The sequence below is a fragment of the Lissotriton vulgaris genome, chromosome 3_1, assembly GCF_964263255.1.
Source record: "Lissotriton vulgaris chromosome 3_1, aLisVul1.2, whole genome shotgun sequence".
NCBI classification, from domain to species: domain Eukaryota; kingdom Metazoa; phylum Chordata; class Amphibia; order Caudata; family Salamandridae; genus Lissotriton; species Lissotriton vulgaris.
The window spans coordinates 1012678601-1012697505 of record NC_141689.1 but is presented as its reverse complement, the minus strand read 5'-3'; the positions used below and the strand labels follow the sequence as shown (position 1 = coordinate 1012697505).

Sequence of the window (18905 nt, the reverse complement as noted above, 5' to 3'; positions counted from 1 at the left end):
AGTAGGAGATTGCAGCTGTTAGGGGGTAGAGAGTTTGGATTGAGTTTCTTCAAGTCTCTTTTCCAAACTTTGGGCTTGGAGGGTTGGACTGGGATACGTTTAACTTTTTCATTGATGAAGAATGTGACAGTATGGTGATCTGACCAGTCACAGGGTTGGATTGAATCAAGTCGTATAGTTGTTTATACATATATAGAGCTAAGAGTGGGCGAAGCGCATATTTTCCGACTCTACCATATGGTGCTACATAGAATATGATGTTTGCAAACACCAGTTATTTGGCCCTGTCATACCATGAGGCACTTTGAGTCACCTTGTTTGGGAACTACTAATATCCTAAGAAAAGCTACAGTGTTTGATAATTGTGATCTGTGGTTACTTTCTCATTTGTGTTTTATTCTGTTTTCTCAATAGATCGATGTAAAACTGGACAAGGATGAAGATGATGAAACATTTGATGTTGAGCTAACAAAAAATGCCCAGGGTTTGGGAATTACTATTGCTGGCTATATTGGAGACAAGAACTCAGGTAAGCATATAAGTGGTGCAAAATATTATGTGACATGCATTTAGGAAAATGTAGTACATCATATGAGTATTAAGACTTTAAATGCATGCTATTGGTGAGTGTCACAGAGAAGACATGATATTCTGCATTCACAAGTAAAATGTATTGAATTTCTTATTGAACTCCATAACAGATATTATACAATTCTGTTAATGGCTAAATGCACACTTTTACTTTCTCTTTCTTCCTTGTGGAAATTTTAGAGTAACTTGAGACAAACAGACCCCAATAAGCTGGAGTCAAAGACCAAAATCGGGAACACGTGACTGTGGTTCATGAGGAAACTGAATGCACCAAATATGCATCCTCTAATGTTACAACACAATAAAAATTGATGCAAACCCTTAAATAATCTCCAATGCTGACTTCACTCATGTTAGCCTGGCAATAAAAAAAAATGATATTTTGCCTAGTATTTGAATCTGCAGGGTATAGTTCGCAGCAGTGAATGACCCCATATCTAGTACAGTTACAGTAATTCGCTTGGAGTTACTCACATTGTTCCTCTGGATAGAGACCAGTCTGCACCCAGCATCACATAAAGCATGCCAAATCCCATACTAGCACCAAATACCCAGAACATATGCTCAAAGAACAGAGGTAACTAAGGTGCCAGATTCCCCCGCCACATTAAGCTAGCATGTCTCATGCAAGCCTCTGCTTTCATGTGTAACATTTTGCCCATGTGCACAGAGCCCGTTATGAGCCATAGGGCCCCCAGTTTTGTAAGGTGGCGTAAGACCTCAAGCTGGAGAAGGGCTGTAGCATGAAGCATTCAAGATCATCTACGTGAAATGGCGGCAATCACATTTTGATTGGTGAATCACATGTATCTTTGTGTTTTTTTTCCTGGTCTGATACTGAACTTTTCCATGTCTCTGGATTCCAGACTATTGTGTCCTTCAAGAAATATTTGCAGGGAGTGGTTATCTAACAGTAGATCACCCTTAAAATGGCTACTCAAGGATCACATTTTGATTGGCGAATCACAGACATGTTTCTGTTTTTTTCCTGATCCATTAGTTTTCAACCTTTGGGTCTCCAGTACCACTGCTTTGAGTTCAAACGCTTATTTTAGTGCCTCCCCTTTCCTTCAAATGTTCTTTTCCATTGGAACAGTTGCGATCTGAAATCAATTGTCGATTTTCAAAATGGTGAAGAAATTGAAGGCTCTGCATACTCCAGTGTTGGGCTTTGACGTTTCAACTTGTTTTTGCTTGAAGAACTGAGAGTTACAAGACCTGTTGTGACTACTCCCATCACCCTCAATGCACGAGGACACATGCTCCACCTCAGAATCTTTTCTGTCCAGTGGTTACAGTGCATGGTAGTACGTAAGTTGAAAGAGGGACAAGCATCTGTGATCATTACCAGCTTCTGGGGAGGTGGGTAGGTCCATTCAAATCTACAGGCATATACACTATGAACAGATACTTACAGGGTAAATAATATTTTCCATTTATAGCACATGTGGCTGTAGATATGCGTGGTCTGCATTGACTGTAAAGCAGTTTACCCAAAAGTGGAAGTTGGTGGGCAGACAACACATATGTTTGGAACAAAGTCCTTAACACACTTAAGCTCCTGCAAATGTGGAAGAAAATCCCAGCTTCTCCCCTGATGTGTTGAGTAATGGTGGGAGGATTGTCTCTTGATGTCAAGTCATAGTTTGGAAGTGGAGTCCCCCCTGCTGGAGCTGCCTCTGCCTCTACCTTTGCCTTGGTTGTTTCCCCTGTAATCACCCAAAGTGTAGGCCTTGCTTGTTTGAGAGTACTTAAAGAACTGCTGTTGGAGCTGGTGGTCTTAGGTCGAACTATACAAAGTGATCCTCACTATGCCTCTGAACAGCAGTCTTAGAAACACAATTTTTGTGGTCGTGGCCTTGAGTGTGCCAATAAACATAGCTGTCTCTTTCTTTATTTTCTATAGCATCTCATCCATCTGAGGGCTAAAATGGTAGTCTGTGTCAAATGCATGATTGGCCTGTACCCTGAAATGTGTATCTAGGCATGGTGCAGTAGGAGGATGCTTGTGTTGATGCCTTGGGAAGTCGTATTTTGGTGCATTCAGTGCGCGGCCAATGTTAGCATTAGAAATAACTTTTCCCTCAACCACAAGCTCTTGCCCTCTTTTCCTATGGTTTTCTGGAGGTGCTGTGCCATTACCTCTCTTGCTATTGGGATCTATCCGATCTTTCCCCATGTCCCACAATTGCTACCTTAGGGGGCCTCCTGTTTTTTCTCTGTACTACTAATGTTGCCTTTGACCTTGCCCAGCACTCACCTTAACTCTGGGAGATTTGTCCTGTAAGTCGATGTATGTGTACCTGTTTGCAGAACGTTTTATTTCCCTCCATAGGATAACATTGCAGAAATTGAAAATTGCAGTGTGTCCGCTTTCTGAAAGTGAAAATAATTTATCTTCGAAAACATACATACATCTTTCGAACTTCCTCGACGCCTCTGGCTTCCTGGATGGGTCCCAACATGGCTTTAGAAAGCTACATAGCACGGAGTCTGCCTTGACAAAAGTCATGGACAACATCCGCAGAAAAGTAGATTTGGGTCTTACCACCGTACTGGTGCTGCTTGATCTTTCAGCAGCTTTCGACACCCTGTCTCCCTTGACTTTAACATCTAGGTTAAGGGAGGCAGGGGTAGTCGGACCAGCGCTCAGTCTCCTGAGCTCCTTTCTACAACATCGAGAGCAGCGTGTCATGCTAGGTGAATACCTCTCCCCTGCCAAGTCTTTGCAGTGTGGGGTGCCACAGGGGTCGGCATTGAGTCCGACCCTGTTCAACATCTATGTGGCCCCCCTTGCAAGACTTGTAAGATCTCAGGGGATGGAGGTAGTGTCGTATGCTGACGACACGCAGATTATGGTATCCCTGACCCACTCTGTCAGTGAAACTGCTTCTAACTTCAGGGCCTGCATGCAACTTGTTGCAGAGTGGATGGTCTCCAACTCCCTGAAGTTGAACGGGGACAAGACAGAGGTCCTGGTCTTTGGCAAGGACCAGGACATATGGTCAGATGACTGGTGGCCTCCTTCTCTAGGTAGCTGCCCTATACCTACCAAATCTGCTAGAAACCTAGGGGTCATCTTTGACACCCAGCTCTCCATGGAGCTACAGGTGAATAGAACGGTGGCGACCTGTTGGGGTGTCATCAAGACCCTGAAAAGGATTGTACACTATCTGTCCCCACAGGCGCGGAAACAGGTGGTGATTGCCCTTGTTGGCTCAAGGCTCGACTACTGTAACGCAGTGTACGCCGGGGCCAACAAGGGCTTGCTCCAGCGTCTACAGGTCATACAGAACGCGGCAGCGCGGTTTGCTCTCGCTTTGCCCTGGTTATCTTCTATGACCCTAGCGAGGAAGAACCTCCACTGGCTCCCCATCCCGTCAAGGATCATTTTCAAACTCCTTTGCCTTACCTATAAGGCTCTAACTGCAGGCTCGGCTGATGCCCTTGGTTCATTACTTATCAGATATGTTCCGAGTAGATGTTTACGTTCCAGCGAGCAACACCAACTGGTAATCCCCAGAGCCAAGAAGGCCAGATGGGGGTCCAAAGCTTTTTCCATATTGGCACCTCTTACTTGGAACTCACTCCCCCTCGAAATCAAACGACTTCCTTCCCTTGACCTCTTTAGGAAGTCATTGAAAACCTGGCTCTTTATTAAGGCATACCAGTAGGTTCTGTTTCTGTCTGCTATCAGCTTTATATTTTGGTTTAGGCGCCTTGACGCCCACTGGGCATAGCTGCGCGTTACAAATAATATTTCATTCATACTTACCTGAATGATTTTTCTCTGATGCCTAAACATACATAAAGATACTTGCTATTTTTATAAATTGGTGTGGATCTCCTTGAAGGAGTCATGTTTTTTCTTAATCATTGTGTGTATTTGCAAATGTCTTGATCTTCTCTGTGTTAAGTCTAAGGCTGCTCGACCACACTACCCCCAAGCAAAGCACTTTGGAATTGCATAGCAAGCCTTACCACTCCTAAGGGAACCCATGGGCTCTTTACATGGTATAAGAACTTATTGATATACCACATAAATATCCAGCTTCCTACAGCCAGGGCCTGGGAACATTGACTCCAGTGGTCAGAGAGGGACTAGAAGTGTCTTCAGTTGTCCCCCAGCCACAGACTTGTGAACCCTACAAAGCTGGAGCCTTACCCATCCTTCCTCAAAACATTTACTAGAACTGCGAAAAATCAGAAAATGACTGGATCTGTTCCCTCATGTGCCCAGGACAAAGAAGTGGACTCCAACGGCCAGTTGGCTTACTTCCTGCCTGGCTAAATGAACACAACAATCTGCAAGAGGCCTTTTCCCTAGTCTAGGGTCTAAGTCCAGTGGCAGCTGGACCTAGACTGTTTTTTGCTGTTGGCCTCCCCTTGACACACTGAGTGTCTATAAATGCCCTCTCCTGAGGTATTGGAGGTCTTAGGTGTGCACTTCTGTGGTTGTTTGGGCACCAAAGAAAGTTTGGAAAGTTATGAAAACTTTTTCTCCAGAGCTCAAGAGTTTCAGGTGTTGTTTAAACTGAGTCTCTGGCTCAGTTCAACAAGGTTTGTTTTCACACCCACGGTTGAACTGAGTCTAGTGCACCAGCGCTGAATGTGGAAGACAGGTTATTATAGCCCCGCAGAACCCCACCCAATATATTAAAGAGGTGGTGTCAATGCTTTTGGGTTATTAACACGGAGTAGTGGTAATCCAAATGATCTTTCATTAATGATTTACACAGTCAAGCTCAATCAAAACGGAATATGTATTTCACCCGTGTTTATTTTAAAATAGTTATTTTAAAATGTCGAAATATAGTGCACATAAAATTGGTACCATCACAGAAAATAATTAAAAACAGTTAAGCTTTTCAAAAACAGGGAAAACAGGAAAAAAAATAACATCACAATTTGTGGCCCTTACACACTCATTCTTCTATCTCTAAGCGCTCTGCTAGTTCTAGCAGATGGCTAAATAATAAGCCAGAGGTGTTGCGCATACCTGGACAACACAGCTTTGTTGTCGGCTTGGAATAGCTTGTCAGCTTTTTCGAGTACAAGGCCAAGAGCTACGAGATTGTGTCTACAAGAAAACACAATCCTTGCACCGGTTTATGAAGTCAGTTTAGAATGCTTCGCAGAACCTCAGGACTCTTGCTGGAGGCTTCTTCTGTTGGAATGGAATCTGGTGCTGTGCTCATCTGGATCTGCGTCTGTGATCTAAGAGAAATTTCTCTCCTAACTAAGAAGTCCTTATATATTGTATGATATCTAAGGTGGGATTTGCAAGGTCACCATAGGAATGTTTTGTCATAGTCATAGTCATATACATCAGTAGATGTACTAACAAGGTAAAAATACATCAATATAGACTACATTATTTGGGTTATGGTTGTTATGTGACCTTCAAAAAGGCACTTGTCGCAGGCTGATGTTGCACTAGGGGTTTTGTTGATTTCTATGCCTGATTGACTTGGCACTTTCACAGTTCTTAAAAAGATAGTTACAGAGGACATTTGAGTCAAAGGCAGACATATTCATGATTCTGTATAATTAGAGGAGAAAAATGGCAGCCTCCATTGTCAAAGCTGGCAGCCTCTATGGTCTAAGATGTCGACCTCCATTACTTAGGATGCATTCGGGGCAAAGCTAGATAGGCTTACTGAAATTGAGACACTAGCTAAAATGGAGCCTGTCCTGTATGTGTTTAAGAACCTAAAACGACAAAAAAGTAGCCTTAAAGCAAGTGATTAAAGTAGATAGAATTATGCAGGGAAACAGTCATACGATTTATGACAGTATATATATGAACCAGGACAGGTGAATATTTTTAGAATGTTCCTACTATTCTGGATAAATAGCAGGTAATGTCTCAGGCAATGTAATAGTCTTTATTTTAAATGGTAAACCAAAGTGATTCTCTAGTCTCTTCGGTGCTCAGGACGGCCCCCAGCCATCCAACGTCTCTGTGGGCATTTGCTAAAGACGGCCGGGGTCAGCCCGAATCCCGCCTACCTATTAAATCTCCCGCACAGCGGGAGAATTTGTGCAGCGCCGAAGGGGCTAGAGTCAGAATAACTAGATCCAAAGATACAGCCAACACGTGTTCTGCCCCCTTAATGGTGCATTTCTCTACACTTTGGGGCCAATTAGGATGGCGAACGGACCTGCGTCCGTCCGCCACCCCAGAGGACGAGGGACCGTCTGCAGCGGCGGTCCCTCCGTGTGAATTAGGATGTGACCTCCACCCTGGCGGTCACATCCTGTATTTTTAACATTGCGGCGGGTGCTGCTTGAAGCAGCACACGCCGCAATGTTAAAAAATGCATGTTTACCTTTGCATGCAAAGGCAGGGGTGTACCATAGGTACCCCCCATGTGCACCCCCCACCCCCCTTCACCCCTGGGGGCCCGCAACGGGTCCCCAAAGAAAACACCGTATGCCTTTCAACGGCGGAAATGAAGCCATGGAAAGGCATAGGAGCGCCGCCATCCTAATATGGCTGGCGGTGTCTGATAGATACCGCCTGCCATGTTAGAGCTTTTCCGCCGCGGTCGGAAGGCGACCGCGGCGGAAAAGCAGCGGACGGAAAAAAGATGCCCCCGCCATCCTAAACTTGCGGGGGTTCTTTTCTCAGTCCGCCGCTGTTAATCCGCATCCTCCGGGCCGGCGGAAGCCACCGCCGGCCCGGAGGATGCGGATTATCCGCTATCATAATCGGCCCCTTTGTTGGATGATTACATGATATTTCCTCAATATGATTAATATAATTTTAATTTTATCAACGTACACATTTAGTTATATTTAGGTGCTGAATACTTAAACACTTACGGTGAATATTGTAATGTTTTGATTCTTTATGTTCAATCAGGTGTTTGTTAAGCGCGACTACTCACCCGTAAGGGTCTCAAGGTGCTGGGGGAGGGGGGGGCACAGGTTCCAGTCCATCAATGAGGGGGTTTGTTGAAGAGCCAGGTTTTGAGGTTTCTTGCGAAGATGGGGAGCGATGTTATCTGTTTGAGGTGGAGCGGAAGGTCGTTCCAGGCTCTGGCCGCGGGGAAGGAGAAGGAGCAGCATCCCGATCTGTTCTTTCTAGTGCAGGGGACCACGGCGTGGGAGAGCTGGGCTGATCGTAGGGTCCTTTAGGATGCGTGGAATTTGAGTCGGCTGTTGAGGTATGCTGGTCAGGTGTCATGGAGGGCCTTGTGAGCGTGGGTTAGCATTTTGAAGGTGATTCTGGCTCTATTGGGGAGCCAGTGGAGTGTGCGCAGGTGCTCGGAGATGTGGCAGTGTCTTGGCAGGCTGAGGACCAGTCTTGCGGCAGCGTTTTGGATGTTCTGTAGCTTGCGGATAAGGTTTTTGTTTATTAGAGTGTGTTGCCGTAGTCGAGCCTGCTGGTGACCAGGGCGTGAGTGACGGTCTTTTTTTGTTTGAGGGGGATCCATTTGAAGGTCTTACGTAGGAGGCGGAGGGTGTGGAAGCAGGAGGACGAGACGGAGTTGATGGCTGTCCATTTTGAGCTCTGACTCCAGGACGATTCCCAGGTTGCGTGCGTAGTCCGTGGGGGTTGGTGGGCTTCCGAGGACGGGGGGCCACCAGGTGGCGTTCCAGGCATTGGCGTTTGGGCCCATGATGAGTACTTCCGTTTTGTTGGTGTTTAGTTGTAGGCAGCTGTTTTTCATCCATTTGGCGACGGCTTCCTGCCTTCTCGAAAGTTGTGTCTGGCGGTGTTGGGTTTGTTGGATAGGATGAGTTGGGTGTCGTCTGCGTATGACACAATGTTAAGTCAGTAGGTTCTGACGATGGGGGTGAGCTGAGGCATGTAGACATTGAAGAGCGTAGGGCTAAGGGAGTACCCCTGTGGGACTCCGCAGGTGGTAGGTGTAGGGTCCAAGAGGAAAGGGGGGAGTCTGACCTGCTGCGTTCTGCTGGAGAGGAAGGAGCAAATCCAGTCGAGGGCCTTGCCTTGGATCCCTGCTTTGTAGAGTCTGCGTATTAGGGTGCGGTGAGAGACTGTGTCGAACGCCGCTGAGAGATCGAGTATGATGTGGGCTGCTGTTTCTCCTTTGTCCAGTAAGGTACGAATGTCGTCTGTTGCGGTGAGGAGGGTGGTTTCCATACTGTGTTTTTTTCTGAAGCCGGATTGGGAGGAGTTGAGGATGTTGTGCTCTTTGATGAATGTGGCGAGTTGGCTGTTGATGGCTTTCTCAATGACTTTCACTGGGAACGGAAGCATGGAGATGAGTCTGTAGTTTTTGAGGTTGGTGGGGTCCGCCGAGGGTTTCTTCAGGAGGGGGTTGATCTCAGCATGTTTCCAGTCATCAGGGAATGAGGCAGTTGCCAGGGAGCGGTTGATGGTGTGGCAGAGCATGGGTGCGATGGTGTTGGCGGCTCTGTTGAAAATGTGGGGGGGGGCAGGGGTCCGTTGGGGCCCGGAGTAGATTGACTTCATCGTCTTCAGTGTGTCTTCGGTGGTGAGAGCTGTCCAGTTGTCGATCGCTGGCTTCAGGGTGTCGGGGGTGGTTGGTGAGGATTCAGAGTTTTGGTTGTCTTTGTCGAAGTTGTGGTAGATGCTCTTAATTTTGTGGTGGAAAAAGGTGCTGAGTTTGTCGCAGACGACTTGTGAGGGAGGGATGTCGGTGGACTTGCTGGTGGGTTGGATGAACTCCTTGATAATGTTGAAGAGTTCTTTGCTGTTGTGTGCATGAGTGGAGATTTTGTATTGAATCGCTTTTTTCCTCGTTTTTCTGATGAGTTGGTGGTGGGCGTTGGTGGAGGCTCTGAAGTTGTTGTGCTGCTTCTGTGGGTTTGGTGTTCCTCCAGGCCTTTTCGAGGCGGTGGCAAGTGCGTCTGGACTCTCGAAGTTCGATGGTGAACCATCTAGCTATCTTGGTGTGGGAGTTTTTGTTTTTCTTGAGGGGGGCCTTGGTGTTGGCGCTGTCGGAGATCCCTCTGTGCAGGGTTCATGCTGTGGTGTTGGGATTGTCGTTTTCCGCTATGGTTGGGGTGGAGTTGCTGAATGATGAGGTTAGGTGGTTGTTGGTGACTCTGGCCCAGTTTCTTCGTGGAAGCATATGCTGGTGTCTGTGAATGGTGGGTGTTCTGAAGGTGAAGTGGATCCATCAATGGTCAGTCTATGGGAGTTCAGTGGTGTGGCTAAAGGTGATGGTGTTGGAGTTTCCTGTTGTGAAGAGGGGGTGTTGAGATTGTGTCCTTCTGAGTGCATGGGTTCGGTCACGATCTGGCAGAGTCTAATGTTGTGGAGGTTGTCAAGGATGGATTTGGTGCTGGGGTCCAGTTGGTTGTCGAGCTGGAAGTTGAGGTCTCCCAGTAGGGTGGAGTTGGTGGACGCAATGGCATGTGGGAGTTGATGTTCGTGATGTAGTTGGCGAAAAGTCCGCAGGGTCAGGGGGTCTGTAGATGAGGGTTCCTCGGAGGATGGAGGTAGGGGGGGCAGTATCTTCAAGTGAAGGTGTTCCATCATGTCTGTGGGCTCATTCGGGGAGTGTGCTCAGGTGGAGGGTGGATTTGTAGACAATGGCTATTCCTCCTCCCGGGTGGTGTTGGTCCAGGTTTCGGTAAAGAATGCTACGTCTGGGGTGGTGCTGTCAAGGAGGTCCCATATTTCCCTGGCATGTTTGTGGAGGGATCGGACATTGAGGAGGATGCATTGCAGGATCTTCGGTTCGGTTGTGTTCTGGCGGGCGGGTTGCGCTGGGCCCTTGGTCTTGGTGGTGCTGCAGGTGTGCAGCAGCGGTGACAGCTGAAGGGTCCATGGGTGTCAGCTGGTGATGCTAGCTTGCAGTTGTTACGGCCTGGTTTGAGAGCTTGGAGTGCCGCTGGGTTGTAGTGTTGGCGGTGCCGAGAACTAGGGTTCCTGGCGCTGGTCGCATGCAGGTCGGGGACGGGCGCAGACGGTCTTGCCTTAGGCACGCCGGCAGCGGTCATTAGGTAGGTGTCGGGGAGGGCTGAATAGCTGGGAGGTGGGAGCGGGGAGGGGAGCTGAATTGGGCTGGTCGCACTGGTCATGCTGGGGGGGAGGTGCCGCAGGGGCAGCAGCAGCGGGATAAAACAAGCTGAAAAAGGCAAAAGGAAGAAGGCAAAAAGAGAGAGAAAAGTTCGAATAAAGCAGCAAAAGTGCAAGAAAGAGTGGAGGAAAGACACAGAGGACACATAAGGAGAGCGAAGGGGGGAGATTGAGATGAGGGTACAAAACGAGTGAAAAAAGGAGAAAAGACACAGAAGGAGAGTGAAAGGGGGAGCTTGAAATGAGGGGAACAACAGAAAATGGAGGAAAGACCCAGAAGGAGAGTGAAGGGGGATAGAAGTGAGGGTAAAAAACGAGTGAAAAAGGAGAGAAAAAGCAGAGCGAGAGAATGGAGACAGAAGCCCACTGGACCACCAGGGATGAGGCGCAGTTGAAACCTGCGGGTGGAGGATGGCCTCGAACACCAACACTTGAGAGTGCAGGGGTTCGGGGGAAGGCCTCACTTAATGGTGGAGCTGCGAGGGAGGGAGAGCTATTTCACTGACAATAAGTCAGTGGGCTTGCTCCATGTTTGAATTTTGCCATAATGGTCTTCCTTATTGGTTGGTCTTTTCTCTTACTTTTACTTTACATTTTTATGTTATATGTACACACATTGTGACTATTCAAATTTTACTTTCTGCTTTTGTATGTACTATCTGCCTTGAAAAAGCCCCAGTTCTGCGCGCCAATAAGGGGACCTTCACCTGTCCTGGTGAGGTTCCGTGACGGTTCCGTGACGACTTGAACCCGTGTTTTCAAGTTTGTCGGAAATACATAAAATTAGTATCAGCGAACCGCAAATGATCCATTTAGTATATCCTAGTGTTTTCGCTACGCTACGAGCAAGAGCACTCCTTCCACTGACACATTTCTGATATACACACGGCATCCATCTTAGATCATGGCCGCCATTTTGTGGTTCCTTGCCCTCACATATGCAATAGCCTCTGATCATTTCATTCACTTCACTTTGATTAAGGACACGTAGCCTTAGCCGGAGATTCACCTCTTACATGACACGTGCACCTTAAACCAGATCACGCTGAAGCTGCATGACTCGACAAAGGCTGCCTCCTCTGCCCGAGGCCAGCCCACCTGAACTGGTTTTCCTGTCCATTGTACCTGATCATGATTAGGCGGCCGAAGCCGGTAGCCTTGCCCATTTACAACCCACAAACATCTCTTATCCCGCTTTTCTATCTTCTGCACCTGGCTCTGCTCCTTTCCTTCTGGGCCTTTATTAGGGGGAGGTAACGAACTTTACGATGAGGCGGTCCGGGTCTTGAATGCAATATTGACAAGGGATTGTGATGGACTGGTGGGAACCCCTCTTCGTGATGTTTGGTATCAGATATTATCGACAGTTCCTGTGTAACGCCAAATATTTATTGTTTAGAGACACAAAGGTTTGGGAATGTACCGACATGTGAAATATTTGCCTAGAGCACAATTTTTAGTATATAAGGAGCAACCCACTTTGTACAAATCGAACAGTCTCCTAGATTCTGCCCGTGTGTAGATTCTGTGACTTCTGTGTCCCTGCAGTAATAAACCTTTGGTCTTTGACGCCACCATCGAGAAGCCCGTGTTTCTGTTCATTTGTGCACCAAGGCAGGTGGGACTCCGGGGTCTTTGGGTGTTGTACCCTGACACCTCTGGACGGAACCAAAAAAGTCCAGAACTCCAATTGGCGCCCAACGTGGGGCGACGTCATTCGGTACCGGTCCAAAAGCCTGAAGAGTTCGAGAAGCTTCGTGTGAAGATTCCTGAGGGAGGCGCCCCACTTCATCGATCCCGGCATATCGCAAAAGTGGCCCTGAAGTTCTCTTCCACGAGGGTTCCCGTTCAGGACGGCTGCAGTGGGCCGTTGCCTTGACCGTCGCCCTGTCTTGGACCCGAAGTGGTGCAGTCCTTAGTACGGCGAAACGTGACGGGTTTCTCCTTGGTGACGTCTTCAGTGCCTCAGTTAAGTATTTAGTGATAGCTAGCTGGTTACTTTTGTGAGGATTGTTAAAAATCCTTGATCGGTTCTTGGTTTGGTTTGGTTTTGTAAGATTATCACTAGTTGTTCTGGTTACGATAATCTATTTGGTTCAGTTTTGGGTATCGATACATCAGTTCGTTTTGGTAGGCCTAAGTTCTTGGTTCAAGTGCACAATTTGTTTCGTGTTTTGTTTGTTTTGTGTTCCGGACTGAGAATGGTAAGTCGGAAAATGTTGTCTTGTTTTAGTTGCAACAGTGACTCACAATTAGAGGATTCCTGTCTGGTTCCTCCGATTGGGACTCCCCTATATGACCTATATTGTAAGTATGGTGTGGGTCCTATAACTTATAATGAGATATGGGTCCGTTATTGTAAGAAGGATGGTGTCCTTAGTTGGCCACTGCATGGTAGTTTTGAACAAGAGATTCTCGACAATTTAGAAGCGAAATTGTTTAGGAAGAAAGCCCGGCCGGCAATGTTTGACTCTTTTCGTTATTGGCGGAAAGAATCCAAACAGAGAGAAATGAAAAGGTTGAAAAAAGAGCAAAAAGAACTAGAAGAGTTAACTCTAGAGCAAGCGACTAAACAGTTGCAGGCTAACGAGTGTGAGAAGGCCATAGATGTAGCCATTAGAGAGCGTAACTTAGCGATTGACAAGTGCTATCCTGCCTTGCCATCGAAAATGGCTAAGATACTGGAGGATTCCGAAAACGATCCTCTGCTATCTTATCTGTTACGGTCGCCTCCACCGTATGCACAAGGTGCTGCGGCTCCACTTATACCGGATGTTCAATTGCCGGTTGCTGGACAACCTGGTGTTCTTGTTCCTCAGAATCAAGTTCCTATACCTCCTGTGGTGAATGTAAATGTTCCTACAGCTCCTCCTCTTCCTGCACTGCCCGCTCCTATACCTACCACTGTACCTATTGGTCCTCAAACTATTTTCCTCGATACTCCTACTGTTTCGTCATCTATTCCTACCTCTACTGCGTTCTCTATGTCTGCGAGTGTACTAACTCCACTTTCTGTTCGTCGAAGAATTACTGATTCTGTTACTAATATGCTGTCTCCTATATATAAAACCTTGATTAAGACTCCTACTCCTGACTCTGTTCAGAGACGGAGTCAGCTTCCAAGTACTGAGGAACGGGGAGTTTTAGACTCCACGGCTCTCAGATGGATTACAAAAGTTAGAAGATATAGTACGAAAGATGTGTTAGAGACATTTATGCAATGGGGAGAGCCAACACAGCGATACGTCTTCGACGAGATGTGCTCGTTGTTGCGTGAGGAAATAGAAGAAGACGATGTCGAATCAGATTTGGAAGATTTAATTAAGATTCAAAAAGAGTTTGCTGCTGGAATGATAGTGGGCGATAATATAAAGGAAGCGATGGAACTCATTTTGAGTTTTAGGATTGATCCATCTCTTCGTTCGCCGAGAGATTTAGAGAAAGGTAGAATGAAGCTAAGTCGCCAATATCCTATGAGGGAAGTTCCTCCAATTTGGCGCGAAGCAGTACAACGTGATGATAATGCGGGTATTGCAGCTGCTCCAGCACAGTTCCAAAGAGTATGGATACATATTCCGTGGAAGCGAGCAGAAGTGTTAGCAGTGAAACAGGCCTTGCCAGATCCACGTAAGAATCCAGCCGGATATTACAAGGAATTGACACAGACAGTTGAGGCTTGTATAATGAACTTAGCCGACATTGATATGTTGTTTGGTAATGTAGTTCCACAACCAGTGTGGGCTAAAATTCGTAGAGAGGATCATCAGGCTGCTTTAGGTGGTGATTGGGCAGCTATCACTGCAGCAGATGCTCAACAAATAGGTGGTGCGAAACCCGAACCCCTAATTGCTAATCTTCCTGGCAGAATAATAGATTTAATGAAGACTCTGATGCCAGCATTGCGTGTTAATTGGGATAAATTATCCGCATGCAAGCAGAAGAAAGACGAAAGTGTCTCCGACTTCTTCACGAGGTTCGAAGAGACTTTTGTAGACCATAGTGGTCAGGATATGAGCACTGAAGGAGGACAGAGATTGTTTGTCGATAAATTTGTGCATAATTTGTTACCCGAATTATGCAATAAATTGAAAGACTCAGAAAGTGCGTGGGCTGTATCTACGACAGCGCAAATACTTGCGACTGCACAGTACTATGAAAATAGGGATAAAGAGGAAAAGGAGAAATCAGAGAAGAAAACGAAAGATTTAAAGACTAAAGTTCTTTTACAGCAGGCGTATCCGCCTCGCACGAATCAGACTAATATGCAACAGAATTCGTATCAAAAGACAGATTATAATTCGACCAGGCCTCAATACCAGTGGAATCAGTGTGCGTACTGTAAGAAAGAGGGTCACTATAAAAATGATTGTCAGATTTTAGCGCAAAATAATGCGGCAGCAGCTCAGAGAGGTCGTGGTGGTTTTGCACAGAATTCTAGAGGTCGGGGACGAGGTGCTATGCCTCCACAAACTAATGATCGTCCTTCTAATCACTTTGATCAGCGAAATGTACAGTCAGCTCAACAGAATAGATCTCAGCAATATCTTGTTGAGGATTATTGTGAAGTTGAAGAGGGATTTCAACAAAATGGGTACTAGGACAGCCATAGACAGAGAGAGGGAGTAGTATCAGTTCCAGTGGATCAGAGTGGGCCTTATGTCGCAGTAGCAACATCAGGTGTAGTCGAACCGTTTCTGTTGGATACTGGTGCCGCAAAAAGTTCTATCATGCATGCGAAACTCCCTGGCGCACCTTTGTCTGGCTCAACAAATGTTTCCGTAGGTTTTTCAGGCGCCCCTGTGTACAACCCGATATCTGGTCCTTTGTCTATTTCTGTTGGACCGTGTCAATTGAAAGCACCCTTAATTTTGACGACAGGTTGTAATGAAAATCTGCTTGGTTTAGATTTGTTAAAACGACTATATGCGACATTGTACTGTTCTCCGGAAGGAGTACAGCTTACTTTGGGTAAAAGACTCACCTCTCCGATGTACTTGTCAATGGACAAACTCCCGCCGGAGCTACGTTCACTCCCTGATTCTCTTTGGGCGACTGGTCCCAATGATGTAGGTCTACTAGAGATTCCACCGTATGTAGTAACTTTGAAAGCGAATGTGAAATTTCCAAGAATTCCTCAATATAAAATATCGAATGAAGGTGAGCGTGCACTCTTATTGATTGTGCAAGATTTGATTAAAAAAGGTGTGGTTGAAGAAACGCGAGGAAATGTTTGTAATAGTCCTGTATTGCCGATTTTGAAACGAACAGATCCTACAAAGCCTCCAGTCTATAGGTTTGTCATAGACCTTAGAGAAGTTAATAAGATTGTAATTCCGCAGTTTCCTGTAGTGCCAGACATTACTGCTTTGTTAACATTGATTCCTGCTACAGCTACATGGTTCTCAGTCATCGACTTGAAGAATGCCTTTTTCAGCATTCCGATAGCCGAGGAAAGCAGAGATATTTTTGGCTTCTGTTTAGGAGGTCGCAGTTTCAGATTTAAACGCGCTCCACAAGGCTACTGTGAAAGTCCATCTATTTACAGTCAAGCTTTAAAAAGCCAGTTAGATTCTTTTGTCCTTCCTCCAGGTTCTGCCCTAGTACAATACGTAGATGATCTTTTGGTGGCTGCCGATGACAAGGAGACTTGCAAAGCAGCTACAATTTCACTATTGCATCATTTGTCTAATTTGAATCATAAGGTGTCACCTTCCAAAATGCAATATTGCTGCCAAGAAGTAACCTACTTAGGTCAGCTCTTGTCAAAGGAGGGAAGGAAGTTGACCCCAGAAAGAATAAAAGCAATTATGCAAATGAGTGTTCCACGCACACAGAGGGAAGTACGTGCCTTTCTAGGTATTACCTCTTACTGTAGGCAATGGATCCCAAATTTTTCACTTTTAGCAAAACCGTTGGTAGCTTTGACTGGGAAAAATGTTCCGAGTCCGGTGCCATGGTCTGATGAATGTCAAGAGAGTTTTGCTGAATTACGAAAAGCTTTGTGTTCAGCTCCTGTATTGGGCACACCTGATTACAGTAAGCCATTCACGCTCTACGTTCACGAAAGAGAAGGTTGCGCGTTGAGTGTCTTGACACAGAAGTTTGGTGATAAACAACGCCCTTGTGCGTATTTCTCATCAACATTAGATCCGGTAGCTAGAGCATTGCCTAGTTGTTTGAGGGCTACAGCGGCAGCTGCAGCTTCCATTCGACAATCTGCTGGTTTGGTGATGAACAATATGCTAGTGGTCATGGTTCCTCATGCAGTGGACACACTCATGAACCGAACGAAGACTCAACACCTTACTAGTGCGAGATTATCTGGTTACGAGCTGACGTTATTAGCGAGTCATATTCAGATCAAAAGATGCAATGTATTGAACCCAGCAACATTGTTGCCGACTGATCAAGAGTCGAGTGATTCTGAGCCACATGACTGTTATTTCAAAACGGAGGAAGAGACAAAAGGTCGTATCGACTTGAGAGATACTCCTCTATCCGACCCAGATGGTACGCTGTATGTGGACGGGTCATGTTTTAAATTGGAGAATGGTGATGTGACTGCTGCCTACGCGGTAACGACTTTGAAGACGATTGTGGAGACTGCAAGAGTGAGTCAGAATTCTGCCCAAGCTGCAGAGTTAATAGCTCTTACGAGAGCGTGTGTTTTAGCTGAGGGAAAGAGAGTGAATGTGTTTACAGATAGTCAGTACGCATTTGGCGTGGCCCATAGTTTTGGCCGGTTGTGGAGAGAAAGGGGTTTCATTACGTCCCATGGGACTAAGATTCAACATGGTCAGCTAGTTAACGACTTGTTAGAATCTCTAACCTTACCGACTGAAGTTGCGATTGTGAAGTGCAGTGCTCATAAAGCAATCACGGATGATGTTGGTCGGGGAAATGCCTTTGCTGATGAAACCGCTAAACAGACAGCTAGAGACATGATGAGTAGAATGTATGTTGCTACGTCTGCAAGATGGATTGCTGAGTCTGGAATGTGTGAGGACACAATGGAAAGTGTGAAAGAGATTCAGAAAGAAGCGACTGAGGAAGAGAAACGCGTATGGAGAGAAAGTACGGGCAAATTGGACTCGAATGGATGTTGGATCGATTTGACAGAACAGCAGCGTTGGATGTTGCCTGATGCGTATGTGCTTGCAGTAGTGACGATGGCGCATGGAGTGGCGCACATAAGTTCTAAAGGGATATGTAAGATGTTAGCTCCGGTTTGGAAGAATGAGGGAATCAGTAAGTGTGCAGAGAGAGTGGTGAAAAATTGTATGGTGTGCTTGATGCATAATCCTGGCAAGGGAACTCCAACTCCAGCTGGTCATTTTGCTCCTCCTTCCTGTCCCTTTGAAGTAATACAGTTAGACTTCATTCACATGGAACGCTGCAACAATTTAAAATACGTCCTGGTGGTGGTTTGTGCTTTTTCCAGGTGGATAGAAGCATACCCACTAAAGGACAACACTGCTTTATCAACTGCCAAAATTCTTCTCAAAGAATTTTTCCCTAGGTTTGGAATGCCACGGATTGTATGGTCAGATAACGGAAGTGAGTTTATAGGGAAAGTTATGCAGAGTGTGTGTGCTGGTCTAGGATTGAAACAAAAATTTCATAGTGCGAACCATCCCCAGTCTGCTGGTTTAGTCGAGGGTTACAATGGCACCCTCAAGCTTAAAATAGCCAAAATTCAAGCATCCACAGGTTTGGCTTGGCCAGACGCACTTCCTTTGGCCTTGTTATCAACGAGAGCAACAGTGCATTCTAGAATAGGGCTTTCTCCATATGAGATTGTATTTGGCCGCCCGGCAAATGTCTGGGGTGTGCCAAGGCCTAAACAATTCTGCTCCATTGAATATCCTATGTTGATAGACTATCTTTACGACTTGACTGCTAAATTAAGTCTTATTCATCAACAGGTCTTTGATGCTTTGCCAAAACCTCCGGAGAGTCCAGGGCATCAGCTGAAACCCGGCGACCACGTGGTGGTCAGAAATTTTGCGAGGACAAAGAATCTTCAGCCTCGCTACATCGGCCCCTTCCAAATCCTGCTGGCGACGAGGACAGCTGTACGTGTTGCTGGTCGCAAGCACTGGATCCACGCTTCTCACGTAAAGCGTGTTCCACTGCCGCTGCCCTACGACGACTGGGTGAAGAAGGGAATTGGTGCCTCCGAATCTGAAATAACTCCAAAATTTGTCCCTTTCAGCGATGCCGATTTGATTTCTGACACTTTGAAACGTGACTCTCCTCTTGAAAAGACTGCTTTGAACATTGAAAATTT

At 46.2% G+C, this 18905-nt stretch overlaps 1 protein-coding gene across 9 annotated transcripts in view; it reads left to right on the top strand.

The window, feature by feature from the left end:
• MPDZ (multiple PDZ domain crumbs cell polarity complex component) overlaps positions 1 to 18905 on the top strand; it is an 856387-nt gene that overhangs the window by 146082 nt on the left and 691400 nt on the right. For all 9 annotated transcript variants that reach the window (XM_086961394.1, XM_086961393.1, XM_086961386.1 and 6 more), the window contains exon 9: positions 415 to 529. In XM_086961394.1, coding sequence (XP_086817520.1) covers positions 415 to 529 — 115 coding nt within the window. The remainder of the gene's footprint in view (positions 1 to 414; positions 530 to 18905) is intronic.